Source organism: Leptodactylus fuscus, chromosome 5 (genome assembly GCF_031893055.1).
Source record: "Leptodactylus fuscus isolate aLepFus1 chromosome 5, aLepFus1.hap2, whole genome shotgun sequence".
In the NCBI taxonomy this organism is placed as follows: Eukaryota; Metazoa; Chordata; class Amphibia; order Anura; family Leptodactylidae; genus Leptodactylus; species Leptodactylus fuscus.
In genome coordinates this window covers 83,849,894-83,866,083 of record NC_134269.1, presented here as the reverse complement: position 1 = coordinate 83,866,083, position 16,190 = coordinate 83,849,894, and the positions used below count along the sequence as shown (strand labels likewise).

General features: G+C 42.8%; 1 protein-coding gene across 1 annotated transcript in view; it reads right to left on the bottom strand.

Annotated features, from left to right (window-relative positions):
• The window catches only part of LARP6 (La ribonucleoprotein 6, translational regulator), a 36,483-nt gene extending 31,574 nt beyond the window's left edge, over positions 1–4,909 (bottom strand). The window contains exon 1 of the mRNA XM_075273591.1: positions 4,412–4,909. Coding sequence (XP_075129692.1) covers positions 4,412–4,641 — 230 coding nt within the window. The 5' untranslated portion in view covers positions 4,642–4,909. The remainder of the gene's footprint in view (positions 1–4,411) is intronic.
• Positions 4,910–16,190: the final 11,281 nt, after the last annotated feature.

The window sequence follows — 16,190 nt, the reverse complement described above, 5'->3', positions numbered from 1 at the left end:
GCCTGTGCAATGATTACCTTTGGGTGTGATGCCCTGGGCAAATGTTGGGAAACATGTAGAAGTTACTTTGAGATGTACTGTACCACCTACCTCAACATTGCATAGAAAAGTATATTCTAATAGCAGTGTGTTCTTTCACCAGGATATTATGTCCAGTCACATTACAAAAACATTCATAAATGTTTTGGAGAAAAAAAGTTTAAGATGTTGCCTCGGTCTCCAATATTATACAGATCTAAACCCGAATGAGCATCTTTGGGATGAGCTGGAGAAACTAAGTTCATTCCATGGAGGCTCCACCTTGTCATATACAAGACTTAAAGAGGACCTTTCACTGCCCCTCATCAACCAACTTTTTGTGTCCTTCAGTAAGTGCTACTACACTGATTCCTGTGCAGCTGGAATTTTTTTCTCTAGCCCTCACTCTTCCTGAGCAATTTGTGCTGTCAGTGGAGTAACTAGAGTCTTGTGGGCCCTAGTACAATCTTTAATGTGGGGCCCCCTATCTCATCCCTACAGAGAATTCTTGATAGTGATGGTTATGGGTACTAAGGAGTTTAATCAACCTTAGTGTGGTTAGGGGACTCTGTGGGTCTCCTTGGCTAATGGGCCAAGTGGAAACTGCAATCTCAATACTGACGCCAGTGCTTATGGACTCCCTAAGGCTCCTGTGCCCCAGTGAGACTGCACCCTTTCAAGTAACGCCCCTGGGTGCTGTTCATTTCTGCACCAATATGCAGGCTCTTTACTGTAGGGTGGGTGATCCTCGTATGGAGCAGATAGTCTGGGACCCACCCGCCTGAAAGGAGAGGGCCTAATTTTACTGAAACTAACAGCACCAATCACTCAGCAATGGTGGGGAAAGAGAAAAAAATCTAACTGCATCAGAATCAATGGAGAATAGCCTATTGAAGAACGTGAAGAGTTTGAGTTATTAAAAGCTCCTCTTTAAAACTAAGACCCCATGTTGCGGAAACACAGCTTTATTGTTGTAGATTTTGAAGCTTTTCTTTTGAGCCAAAGCCAAGAATGGCTACCAAAGGAACTGGAAATATAGAGAAAGTACTTATCCTTCTCCCTTCTGCTCAATCCTCTCCTGGGTTTGGCACAAATAAATAAATAAATAAACGTTGCAAAAATTTCCAAGAATAAATGCTGTGTTTCCGCAATATGGGGTCTCAGCCTAAAGGGGTTTTCCAAGCCCTTGGAATGTGATGACATATCCTTTGGACAATTCATCCATCAATTCAAAATCAGCAGGCGTCTGACACCTTGGGCCCCCACTGATCAGCTGCTGGCAGTAACGGTGGCGCTCAGAGAGCCTTGTTATTCAGGTAACGCCACGTTCAGCCGACACATTACCTATTTGTAGCTCAGTCTCATTCAAGTGAATGGAGCTGAACAGCAATACCAAGTGAGGCTGGGGCCCCATGTTGCAAAAATGCTAGGTTTTACATTACCTGCAAAGTGGATGGGATTCTGGCTAATCCAATTCATAAATTGCAGAAAAAAAATCTGCAGTGGAAATAGTGTTGAGGAATGTCAAATACAGTCTTATGAAAAAGTTTGGGCACCCCTATTAATCTTAATCATTTTTAGTTCTAAATATTTTGGTGTTTGCAACACCCATTTCAGTTTGATATATCTAATAACTGATGGACACAGTAATATTTCAGGATTGAAATGAGGTTTATTGTACTAACAGAAAATGTGCAATATGCATTAAAGCAAAATTTGACCGGTGCAAAAGTATGGGCACCTCAACCGAAAAGTGACATTAATATTTAGTAGATCCTCCTTTTGTAAAGATAACCGCCTCTAGTCGCTTCCTGTAGCTTTTAATCAGTTCCTGGATCCTGGATGAAGGTATTTTGGACCATTCCTCTTTACAAAACAATTCAAGTTCAGATAAGTTTGATGGTCGCCGAGCATGGACAGCCCGCTTCAAATCATCCCACAGATGTTCAATGATATTCAGGTCTGGGGACTGGGATGGCCATTCCAGAACATTGTAATTGTTCCTCTGCATGAATGCCTGAGTCGATTTGGAGCGGTGTTTTGGATCATTGTCTTGCTGAAATATCCATCCCCGGCGTAACTTCAACTTTGTCACTGATTCTTGAACATTATTCTCAAGAATCTGCTGATACTGAGTGGAATCCATGCGACCCTCAACTTTAACAAGATTCCCGGTGCTGGCATTGGCCACACAGCCCCAAAGTATGATGGAACCTCCACCAAATTTTACAGTGGGTAGCAAGTGTTTTTCATGGAATGCTGTTTTTCTGGATGCCATGCATAATGCCTTTTTGTATGACCAAACAACTCAGTCTTTGTTTCATCAGTCCACAAGACCTTCTTCCAAAATGAAGCTGGCTTGTCCAAATGTGCTTTTGCATACCTCAGGCGACTCTGTTTGTGGCGTTCTTGCAGAAATGGCTTCTTTCTCATCACTCTCACATACAGCTTCTCCTTGTGCAAAGTGCGCTGTATTGTTGACCGATGCACAGTGACACCATCTGCAGCAAGATGATGCTGCAGCTCTTTGGAGGTGGTCTGTGGATTGTCCTTGACTGTTCTCACCATTCTTCTTCTCTGCCTTTCTGATATTTTTCTTGGCCTGCCACTTCTGGGCTTAACAAGAACTGTCCCTGTGGTCTTCCATTTCCTTACTATGTTCCTCACAGTGGAAACTGACAGGTTAAATCTCTGAGACAACTTTTTGTATCCTTCCCCTGAACAACTATGTTGAACAATCTTTGTTTTCAGCTCATTTGAGAGCGGGCTGTCCATGCAAACCTGCTGCGACCATCAAACTTAACTGAACTTGAATTGTTTTGTAAAGAGGAATGGTCCAAAATACCTTCATCCGGGAACTGATTAAAAGCTACAGGAAGCGACTAGAGGCTGTTATCTTTGCAAAAGGAGGATCTACTAAATATTAATGTCACTTTTCTATTGAGGTGCCCATACTTTTGCACCGGTCAAATTTTGGTTTAATGCATATTGCACATTTTCTGTTAATACAATAAACTTCATTTCAATCCTGAAATATTACTGTGTCCATCAGTTATTAGATATATCAAACTGAAATGGCTGCTGCAAACACCAAAATATTTAGAACTAAAAATGATTAAGATTAATAGGGGTGCCCAAACTTTTTCATAGGACTGTATACCTATGAAAGAGCAGGTGTTTTCTGTATCGGTATAATAGAGGCAGTAAGTCCGCAGAAGAAAACATTCTCTGAAAAACACTTCGGAAAAAAAACATAATGCGTTTACCTCGTGGTCTTTTCCACAGGGTTTTTTTGGTTGTGGCTCACTACATGGATTCTTAGCCTAAAGCTGTTCTAGAATCTACAGCGCTGTGCTTGGTATTCAGTGAAGAGCCTGAAGTGCAAATCCGAATGTTCCAGTCTCATTAAATATCTGAGTCACAGGTTCCCAAGTATCAGACCCCTTACGATCTTTGATGACCTATCCAAAGCATAGGTCATCAGTCTTCTAAATCTGGTAAACCCCTTTAGGCTAAGGACTCGCGTAGCTGGATACAGAAAAAAGATGTTTTGAGTAAAACCGCGGCAGCAACACCGTGTTTTTTCCTGCATCGCTTTTCACAGAAAGTCTGCAGAGGTTTCTTCTGCTAACTTTCTGCCTCTGCTATACGTATAAGGAAATTGTGAGTGTTTCCGTAGATATAATTCACATGCTGAGATTTCCAAAAACACGCAGCATTTCCACTGCACATCTTATTCTGCAATGTGTGGATGGGACTCACTAGGAGCAGTGACTGTAAAACGCTGTGGCCAAACAGCAGCATTTACGCTGCCACATGGGGTGCCATACTTGTTGGTGTCAGATACCACAGGACACCTTGGGAGGACTTGTGGACCCAGAGCTGCTTGTGTGACATGAGGACACCACACAGTATTTGTCATTCAATCCATCCATTGTGCCATAGCTGTAGCTGCCATCTAGAGATACTGCTATCCCCCATGATGAATGACCCTTGTGCAGGGAGCAGGTCACTGCAGCCACTATTATTATTCTATGGGCATTGTCAGCTGGTACCTGCGTCACTGCTGGAGGATGGGCACACAGTGACAGCCTATAGAAGGGGCCTCACCATCACAGCCCCAGCTCTGCTGTAAGGTCATTACAGGCAGGTGGAGGTGGGCAGCCATGGCCAGGACAAGCTCGGCTCTTGCCTCATCCTCTCCTACACACCGCACGTTTCCTCTGTAATGAAATCGCATGCAATCTGTGTCTGACGCAACCATGTTGCTGATGCGATGACATCGCGCAGGCTTTGTACGTGCCTGGCGCTACACGTGTAACATCACAGACATGGGGAGGGGGACCTGGCAGCCCCCTTAGTGGGCTAGCTGTCTGGGTAGCAAGGACAATACCTGTATTTGTCACCACGGCTGAAGTCATCCTCGCTGCAGCTTCCTCCTTCAAGGCCACCTCTATAATCCACAGTGTCCGGCTCATCATCCTCAGCGGCTTCTATGGCCACCCTGATCTGCACCTGTGTGCCCAGGTCCCATCCGCTGCCAGCCGTCACTACAGCTGCAGGTGTGTCCGGACCGGGCGCCGACACTGACAGGACCTCAGTGGCTTGCACAGATTGAGACATGGTGTCCTTCGTTGTCAACGATTTAGGGCAGGGTAGGCGTCAATGCAGAGCCTGCCAGACCCTTCCGAGGAGCGGGCGCTGGCACTGCCTCACACTGCAGCCCGTTAGAGCCCCTTCCTGCTGCTTCTGCTGCTGGGAACACGGCACTGGTCACCTCCTCCCAGCCCGAGGAAGAGCCGCCCTCCTCCTTCTCCTCTCCCACTGACAACCATCCGCAGCCCTCTCTGCAAGTTCTTTTCGGGGACGGGCAGAAAAAGGCGGCGCGGAGAGGCGGCAACAAAACCTACAGCCCCAGAATTCTCCTCACACTGCTCCGAATAGCAACAGCCGTGCGCCGCCTGCTGGCCGCTCTGAGAAGCGTAGCACATAGCCACACTAAACAGTGCAGCACTGGCAGCGTAGGGTACCAAAGCATGGCACTCATATATAGTAATGGCATAGCAATGATAGCTGCAGTAACATGCACTGCATACGTACAAGAGGGGATTTAATAACATGTATAACACAAGTCTCCAAAAATTGGCACATATGGTGCAGCATGTTTTAGCCAATACCAGGCCATTCTCCTGACTAGGAAGTGGTTTTGGTGTAAACTAGGCCAACTAGTAAGTGTTTATACTAATAGTCTATGTTCCTGCCTGAGCCATTGTAGTAAAGATTCTCACCCTCCAGTTCTGGGATTAGATACGTTTAACGGTAAATTCACACAGAGTTTTCTGGTCAGGATTTTGAAGCCGTATCTGCCTCAAAATCCTGACCAAAAAGACGGCTCCCCTTGAAAACAACGGAAGCCGCTCAAGAGATTTTTCCAGGAGCCGTTTCTTATGGCTCCTGGAAAAAAGAAGCGAGATGGTCATTCTTCAGGAGTCGCCTCGCGATTCGGCCTGAAGACTCTCCCTCTTCCGAACTAGGCCCATTCATTTAGGCCTAATCCAGAACAGAGTGAGCGGCTGGATCCCGATGCAGTGCACTGGCTTTCACTCGCAGCTACCCGGCTTTTGGTCCGGAACTGAGGCGGTCTCCACCTCAGGACCAAAAATCGCCGTGTGAACTTATCCTAACATGACAGCTCCCTCTGTGGTCTCCCTGATGGGATCCTGCTCAAGGTAAACTCAAATGTAATTGGACAAATAGAAAAAGATTGCAGTTCTGCTTACCTCTATATAGCCGATTGTCAGTTCAATTCTTCGAGGTGCACGGCACACACTCTACTCCTTGAGTGCAGTTAGTATTCAAAAATGAAGAAAAGAGGTCCTCCGGCAGCTCTCTGATTACTTATAAAATGTAACTTTTAATATGGCATCATAAAATTACAAAATTAATAAAGTGTTTATTTCACTGGTTATTAATTTTGTCATTTTATGATGCCATTTTAAAAGTTAAATTTTATAACTAATCAGAGAGCTGCCGGAGGAATTTTTTTCTTCATTTTTGAAAACTCTAATGTACTTTGTGCAATCCTCGAGCTGGGTTCGATCAGAGGGTTAATGGCCGTGCCATTTAAGCAGTTGAGAAATTAAAGTCTTGTGGGACGCGGCGCAATATTTTGTCCGAGCCCCCTACCTCATCCCTACTATGAATTCTTGATAGCGATGGTTATAGGTGCTAAGAGGTTTAAAGGGGTTGTCCCATCACAAGGATCCTATCTATACTGCTTGTTAATGTGGATGTAAGACTCTACCTAAATACATTGCTTCAGCAAAACTGCTTTGTTTGTCCACTATCTTACTTTATTCAATTCATTGTTGACACAGCCCTTGACTTATCTGCTCAAAAGTCAAGTGATGTATCTGCCTGCTCTCAGGGGGGAGGAGGAGGGGCTAAGTGCATGGGAGCGAGCCTGTGTATCTAGCTATTCCTGTGTCTACACCACGTGACCTAGCTTCCTGCACTCAGATAGGGGAGAGGAGCTGCTCTCATTTCTGAACTTGCCATCTGTTCTCCCAGTTATCAGACTAGCTAATTCAATTGTGTTCATTATGGCAGAGACAGGCAGTCTCTGTATGTAACACAGAATGGAGTTGCTCCTGCCTGTACTTCATAGTCCAATATTGTGCATATAGTGTTGTTTGAGGACCTTTGATGACATCACAGGCCCTTCAGCCGCCCCATAGGATCACGCTATGTGGTGGGCAAGCCACACGCTAATTTTGGAGCGGAGCTAAACGGCACGTTGCATGTGAAACCCTGCCCACCAAATGACGCAAGAAACCAGGAAGAAAGAAGACTTTACAGCAATGAAGACTGGTGAGTATGCGATGTGGGAATACCACTTGAATCAACCATAGTAGAGATGAGCGAGTAGTATTCGATGGGGCCACGACACAAACAAAATATGAAATATACCGTGCGAAGCTGGGTCCTCCTGCTAGTCATTCATATAAACAAACCTTTAGATCTTTGGTTCATTTGGACCAAGGGTGGGTGGACCTTTTGGCTGTATTATGATGTCTGAATGAGGCCTACAATAAAAAAAAAAAAAGGAAATGGAAGAAAAATAATACAGTTTTCATATGTACGTGGCTAGCACGTCATATCTTTATATATTGTGTAACAATCACATAATAAAAAAAGGGTATGTAGTAAAGTGAGGTGGAGACATCCCCTAGAAGATCACCAGCCTTTTTAAAGAGTGCCTTTCATGGCCTTCACCAAGTTTATTTTTTTGCACCCTTTAATATGTCATTTCATTTTTTTTTTCACTAACCCTCACTATTCCAGCAATCAATACAGTTAATATTGTTGACTGATATGGTAAGTAGGCTGTCTACAGTCAAGTGGGTGGTCTCCAGCAGGCAAAGGAAAGTGGCCAGGTGCTGAGCTCTTACTCTGCTGTCTCTGAAGGTTTTGTTATTACAACTACATGAACATTGAGGTATTTTTTTCTGTGTTTTGCAACAATAAAGATATCTACCTAAAGTGGTTGTCCAGTTTCAGACAAATATTGAGAGATAAATGTTATTGTTTATATAATGAAAAGTTCTACAATTTCTGTATCAATTCCTCAGGCTTTCCTCTGCTAGCTGTCAGTCAGTTTACTTCCAGTGGATAAAACTCAGTCCATGGTCATGTGGTAGACTAAGGGGGTATTCACACGGAGTAACGCGGCGCTGATTCTTGCACGATAAGTCGTGTAAGAATCAGCGCTTCAAAACAGAATCCCATTGAGTTCAATCTGTTACATTGAACTCAATGGAATTCTGTTTTGCAGCGCTGATTCTTACGCGAGTTATCGTGCAAGAATCAGCGCCGCGTTACTCAGTGTGAATACCCCCTTAGAGGTGCACAGATGTGCTCTGACTGAAGCCACTAAGGAGGAGGCAGTGACTGATCGGATACTTCTTTTTTTGGGACACTGAAAAAAATAAGTATAAGTATTCTACTCAATATCTTTCTGCAGATTCCACAGATGGTACAGTGACAGTACCCGCAACACTTGCCAACAACTCATTAACCCCATTGTATCTGAGGCTTATCAACTAGTAAACCTGCAGTGGGAAGCTGAAATTTGACTTTTGTTTTGCATTTTGGACTAGACAGGGCCAAAATTTGGAAAAAAATCTGAGACTACCTCAAATTTCTTCTCCATATTAATTTGTGTGAACACTCCATAAGTTTGCTAGATCTAAGTTGTATTGCATTTGGGACTCACAACTGCATAACTGGTGTCTGAATGAACCTTTAGATCATACAGCCATTAACAGTTGCGCTCCTGGGTGTCCATCACATTAACCATGGACTGATTTTTATACACTAGTAGTAAGCAGAATGAATGAAAGCAAGCAGAGATCTAGTAAACTGCAAGACACAGATACAGAAAGTATATTGGAGAATTGTAGAACTTCTCATCATACAAACAATAACATTTGTCTCTCAATATTGGTCTTAAAATGGACAACCCCATTTAAAGGGGCTGTCCCATCTCAAGGATCATATCTATACTGCTAGCTTATGTGGATTTAAGACTTTTCCTAAATACATTGCTTCAGCGAAACTACTTTGTTTGGCTGCTATTTGAGATTATTTGTTTCATTGTTTACACTGTTTCCATAACCACAGACTTGGGGATGGTCTTATCTCTCTGCTCAGGACAAGTGACGTAGCTCCCTGTTCTCAGGAGTGTGTGGTGGTGGGGGAGCTAAGTGCTCGGTGCATGTATTTCTGAGCTCTTTATTATCTCTACGCCCAGGACAAATGACATAGCTCCCTGCTCTCAGGAAGGGAGGGGGAGCTGAGTGCCTGGAGCGAGCTGAGCCGTTTATCTCCGGCTCTTCCAGCTATCAGTCGGCTAATTAAATTTTGCTGATAAGGGCTGAGACAGGGAGTCTGTTACCTCTGTATGTAAACACAGACCTAAAAGTGAGTATGTTGCAAGCTGACTCTTGGTCCTGTAGCATGTAAGTTTGGGATTCTCATTACCTAACAAATCCAGCTCTGCTACATCAGCTTCATATTGTGCATCTTTCAGAGATACTGTGCTAATTTATTTACAACCATCCCTCCTTACTGACTGCAAACATGTACTGCTATGAAGAGAATAGCAGAGCAAGTGAAACCCCTCCCACCAATTTACAGAGAAAACCAGGAAGTGAACAGAGCATACAACCTGCAAGATGGTGAGCAGGCGAGTTGGGAATACCCCTTTAAGCACTAAATTGGACAGTGATGTGAATTTGTTCACAAAAATGCCATGTGACCTATGTGAGGCCATTTTGAAAAAAAAGATGAAGTGAAGTTTCACTTTAAACAGTACATCATAACATTCTATATACACGCACTGCCCACAAATACCATACATATACCGGTGGGAACTGTCACTGTACACTATGCAGTAGTTTATATGCTGTGTATTGAAATAATATGCTAGAAGTTCATGAAAAGTCAACTTTTTGGGTAAAGAAGTTGTAGGGTAAAAAGGGCAGCTCTAAGGAAAACAGGTGCATTTAGGGATTTGTTGGATGGCCAGAATCTCCTTGAGGCTGAGGCCAGACATTGTGGAATAGTTGCACTTTTTGTTTCATTTCATTTTGCTGAATTTTTTTTTCCATGTAGAAGAAGGTAGCTGTATAAGTCCTTACCTTTTTATATTTACCTTTACTTTTTTTTTTTTTTTTTGAAGATTCACTTTCGCTTTGGCTCAAAAAATGCAGCAAATTGAAGCTCTACCTAGGGGCACTTTTACAATACTTCAGTCATATGACTACCACACCCTAGATGAACTAGATGAACTATTTGAGATGTTGGTATTTTGTCTCTCAGAACTCATTTTTAGCAATTAGCATTATATTTAGATAGAACAAGTATATATAATATATAGGCTGACTTACGAGAAAGAAAAGGAACTTGTAAAAGGAAGCCATTACACCACAAAAGTTTCTTCTGAACTACTTATATGCTTGCTGGCCATTTAGTGACATAGTGAACTATTTTTGTATCAAAGAAATTCAACTTTTATTCATAGATGATCTGGGAAATGGGCTTAGGTAACTGCAAATGGGTAAGGTTTGGGTATAATTAACTCCCAAAGTGGGCAGTTTACAGGCGTTTTTAGTTGAGTTGGTGGGGTCTGGGAAGGCTCGCAGAAATTTTTTGCAACTATGGTTTTATTTCCTATGCAAATGCACAGTTCAGTACACCCACAGTATTGCAGAGAGTAGCGGAGCACCCATTGTCTCACAGTACCAACACCTAAATAGAAAATTTGATGAGCATGGACCACAAAAGAAAATGGTGCTCTGGCAGGGATATACAAAATTGCAAGGAAGCATGAGCAATCTCAAGGCTACAAGTCCATCTCCAAAGACCTGAATGTTCCTGTGTCTACCGTGTGCAGTGTCATCAAGAAGTTTAAAGCCCATGGCACTGTGGCTAACCTCCCTAGATGTGGACGGAAAAGAAAAAATGACGAGCGATTTCAACGCAAGATTGTGCGATTGGTGGATAAAGAACCTCGACTAACATCCAAACAAGTTGAAGCTGCCCTGCAGTCTGAGGGTACAACAGTGTCAACCCATACTATCCATCAGTGTATGAATGAAAAGGGACTGTATGATAGGATACCCAGGAAGACCCCACTTCTTACCCAGAGACATAAAAAAGCCAGGCTGGAGTTTGCCAAAACTTACCTGAGAAAGCCAAAAACGTTTGGGAAGAATGTTCTCTGGTCAGATGAGACAAAAGTAGAGCTTTTTGGGAAAAGGCATCAACATAGAGTTTACAGGAAAAAAAGAGGCCTTCAAAGAAAAGAACATGGTCCCTACAGTCAAACATGGCGGAGGTTCCCTGATGTTTTGAGGTTGCTTTGCTGCCTCTGGCACTGGACTGCTTGACTGTGTGCATGGTATTATGAAGTCTGAAGACTACCAACAAATTTTGCAGCATAATGTAGGGCCCAGTGTGAGAAAGCTGGGTCTCTCTCAGAGGTCATGGGTCTTCCAGCAGGACAATGACCCAAAACACACTTCAAAAAGCACTAGAAAATGGTTTGAGAGAAAGCACTGGAGACTTCTAAAGTGGCCAGCAATGAGTCCAGACCTGAGTCCCATCGAACACCTGTGGAGAGATCTCAAAATGGCAGTTTGGAGAAGGCCCCCTTCAAATCTCAGGGACCTGGAGCAGTTTGACAAAGAAGAATGGTGTAAAATTCCAGGAGAGCATTGTAAGAAATTCATTGATGGTTACCGGAAGCGGTTGTTCGCAGTTATTTTGTCTAAAGGTTGTGCTACCAAGTATTAGGCTGAGGGCGCCAATACTTTTGTCCGGCCCATTTTTGGAGTTTTATGTAAAATGATCAATGGTTTGACTTTTTTTCATTCTCTTTTGTGTTTTTTTCATTGCAAGCAAAATAAATGAAGATATTAATACAAAAGAGTTTGTGCTTGCAATCATTTTCTGGAAGAAAAGGAGTATTATCTGACAGAATTGCAGGGGTGGCAATACTTTTGGCCAACATTGCACATCATCATGTAAAGAAGGGAGTATGGAGAGGATTTAGGAATCTCATACACAGATAGTGCTGGCTGGATTTTTATACAGCAGACTCCCACTAGCAGTTTTCAGCATTGGTCATAGCTCCGCTGCCAGTAATTGAAGTCCTCAGATGCCACAGTCAGTTGTGACCACCATTAATAGTGATCAGTTACACATTGCCTGGACCATTAGATATTGGCAATACAAGACATCTTGACCTGCACATGACAAGCTTCATAAGCTGAATTGAGAAGTAACAAGCTATGGCTTTTGGAAAGCAGAAAAAATACTATAGTGTTATATAAGCTATAACACAGAGAGATAAGGAATAAAGAATTCTGTTGGGCATTGGCTAATACTATTCCTGATTTAAGTCTATATTCTTTCTGTATGTTATATGCTACATTGTGCTAGTGAGCATATTGTAGACATTTAGTAGATACCCTCTCATAGAACCTGGCAAAAGGGAAGAAAAATAGAATAGAACTACTAGGCAGATTTGAACACTATGGTCAAAACTTGGTCACCATACAAGAAAAAAACAGGCAAGACAATCAGCCTTGTTCCCAACAAGAACCATCTCTTATGGCTGCATTCAGGTTGGGAAATGGTCCAGGTGTCTTGGAAGAGAGCATCCATTTTTGTCTTGTTATATAACACCTCTAACATTGACTGGAAAATGCTAAACCGTATTCCTTATGAAATAATTCTGGAGCACCTTTTCTAGGAAACATGCTGTTTCTGTCATTCCTCCTAGACATTTCTGAATCATTTGACAACTGGGTAAGTAAAGGAGCTCCACACACAAGGAAATTGTGTTGAAATAAAGCGATTTATTCGTAGGGTATGAGTAAGTACTTTTACCAAATATTCACCACAGTGTCCCCTATGCCTCAAAAAAATAATGATGATCTTTGTGGACTACCATATTCATTACCAGGTGATCATCATTATTTTTTTGAGGCACAGGGGACACTGTGGTGAATATTTGGATTTTATTGATCTATATTCTCTTTTCATGATTCACATTATGATCTTCTTGCTGTATACCATTGGTTTTTTATTATTTGACAGTTCTCCTTGACCAGCATACATTATAACTGAACTTCAATCACACCACTGATAGATACCTGGCATTTGACTGTTCATGGCACTATATACAGATGTTGTTAATATTGTGTTTTTTATTTATTTCTTTATGTTTACGACATGTGATGAGTTAACATGTCTATTTTTATTTTTGCAACAAAGTATTGTGTTCTTTATATTTTGTGTAGAGTCTGAGGAAGGTCAATAAGACCGAAAGTACTTACTCATACCCTACGAATAAATCGCTTTATTTCAACACAATTTTCTTGTGTGTGGAGCTCCTTTACTTACTTGTATGATGGGGTGGGACCCTATTTCCACGAATCAGAATACCTGCTGTATCCCTGAATCCATTTGACAACTGGGTGTTACCATTTCCATTATCAATGGGGTGTGCCTCTACAGACTGACAATGGCAGCACAGTGTGAGTTGTGGAGACACTCCTCCCCCAACTAGTAACACCCAGTTGTCAATGCATTCATACATTACTAGAAGAAATAAGAGGAAAGATACAATACACAGTTGTAAGAAAAGATGCTCCAGACTCATTGTTTCAGGAGAAGACAAGTACAAGAGACCTTGTCAGTAGAGCTGTTGGATATAAGCCAGAACCTATCCACTCCACCCCCATGGATGCTCTAGCTTCAGGTAGTAGAGATGAGCGAACACTGTTCGGAACAGTCGTTCCGAACAGCACGCTCACAGCATGCTCCCATAGAAATGAATGGAAGCGGCCGGCACGCGGGGGGTTAAGCGGCCGGCCGCTGGCAAAGTCTGCGTGCCAGGTGCTTCCATTCATTTCTATGGGAGCGTGCTGTTCGGATCGGCTGATCCGAACAGTGTTCGCTCATCTCTATCAGGTAGCTATCTTGCCAAGTGAGACACGCTGTGTGATCTGCGCCATTTCATTCAATATTGTGCTTGACTGTCAGCTTTAGAAGGACTTGGTTGCCATTTCTTTAACCAAGGGATCTTTGCTTTAGAAAGCCCATGAACTGCAGATCTTTGCTTGTTCTGTTTAGTGTATTGGAAATAAAATGTGTACATAGCATTAGTCACCTCTAGGCAAACAGCATTTAGTGCTTCTAGCATCTGCTTTATCTTACTGCATACTGTCTGCTTGGTCTAGGTATCTGCTCACCATCAACTACCAGAGGAAAGTATTATTTCTTTTACAAAGTGCTTAATGTCTGAACTGACTGAATTTTTTTTCCATACAGAATCCAATAAGGAAAACAGTGTTTTAAAGAGGACCTTTCACCATATCTGGGCACAGGCAGTGTTATATACTGCCAGAAAGCTGACAGTGCGCTGAATTCAGCGCACTGTCGGCTTTCCCGATCCGTGCCCGGTGTAAAGCGCTATCGGTCCCGGTACCGTAGCGCTTTACAGTCAGAAGTTTCTGACCATTAGCCAGAGACGTCCTTCTGCCTCGCGGCGCCAATCGCGCTGTGCTGTGGAGCCGGGAGGAACGCCCCCTCCCTCTCCTGATAATGCTAGTCTACGGACGAGCTGTGTGAGCAGAGGGAGGGGGCGTTCCTCCCGGCTCCACAGCACAGCGCGATTGGCGCCGCGAGGCAGAAGGACGTCTCTGGCTAATGATCAGAAACGCCCTTCTGACCATAGAAGAGCTACGGTACCGGGCCGTAAGCTCTTCACACCGGGCACAGATCGGGAAAGCCGACAGTGCGCTGAATTCAGCGCACTGTCAGCTTTCTGGCAGTATATAGAACTGCCTGTGCCCGGATATGGTGAAAGATCCTCTTTAAGATCTATGGGCTCCTACTGTAACTATTGTATAAAGCAGATTCTGACATCCTACATACTCACATGTACAATGGATGCAAGAATTGTGAAGGGGATATCAACAGGCCACATTACATGTTAACATAGGAACCCTTCTTTAAGATGTTTTTGATTGAAATAAATGCTTTTCATTTAAGTAAATGGGACATTTTAATGCTGCAAATTCAACAACTGATCATTTTCAATTCTTTAAAACATATAAAATATTTAGAAACTCTGTTGTGCATAATAATTTGGAACACTGGATTTTTTATTTTTTTTATATATATATTTCTGAAAAAAGTTATCACTGGGAGGTTTTTCCAACAAAATTTGATTTATAATTAGGGTTGAGCCGATCTTGAGATTTCAGGATCGTTTTTAAAATCCGATTTCCGATCATTTTCCATTCGAACCCGATCCCAATGCAAGTCAATGGGATTTTTTAAATAATCGGAGATCGGATTTTAAAAATGATCCTATTCACTACACAGCATGGAGTCCAAAAATTGAACGCTTTAATTTTTAGACTCCACGCTGTGTAGTGATTAAAAAATCCCCCAGCTACTTAAGTCTCCCCTACTGTCCACTTACCTGCACAAAAGCGCTGCTGCTGTCGATCCACGCTGCACTTGCTCCTCTACTTTTTACTGCGCATGTCTGCAGACCACCATATGTACCCCCGCCTCCCAGGCTAGTGTTACTGATGCTGAGAATAGGCGGGGCTTGTTATGGCTTAGGTGAGTGTGGGCGGGTACAGATCTGTGAAGGTAAGTGGACTTGTCTATCAACTCTTCTGCTTCGTCCCTGCTTTATCGTATACTCAGCTCTGCTACATGTGAGATGTAGATCTCAGATGTAGCAGAGCTGATGAGTATACGGTAAAGCAGGGATCAGGAAGAAGAGTAGATAAACAAGTCAATGTACAATAATGCAGATGTAGCAGAGTCGAGGATATGGCACAGCAGAGAGGAAACAGAAGAGTAGATACCATCTACTCTTCTGTTTCCTCCCTGCTATGCCGTAGGAATGAATGGACGCAGGCGGCATGCAGGGGGTTAAGTGGCCGGATGCCGGCACAGGCTTTGTGCCGGCGGCATCCATTCATTCCTAACATTGTTAGCGTTTCCTACAATGCCTGGCCAGTAGCAAAGCATTATGGGAAATAGCCTCCAACCTCGATCCTGCATAAAAAGATCAGGATCAGAATTCCGATCGTGATCGTGAAATTTACTTGATCGCTGATCAGAATCTGATCTTTTCCGATCCCTCAACCCTAGTTATAATGCTTGAAGATTTGAATATTATACTGACTTATTTGCATTGACCATTTAGGAAAATCAGAGAAGAATACAGTTTGCATAATTTGAAACTACTAGAAGTCATTCTGTAGACCGACTCTAAGGCAAGAGCTACATGGTAACTTTGTCCGCCACTCCGGTTGCATGTTTAAAGAGGACATGCTGTTATGTAGAAAATGTTAAATGATACATGCCATTCCATTCTTGCTGTTTCCTTGAACAGTATTGTGTTTTCTATTTAAAATCTGTCCACCCGTTCAAAAGATATGGCCCCTAGAAGATTATATGTAAACTAGCCCTGATTGTACATGTGGACGGGAACCTATTTTCTCATAGAAAAACATAAGGTTACCGCCCACTTGGAGAATTAGAGCTATAACCTTCTAGTGGTCACATATTTAGAA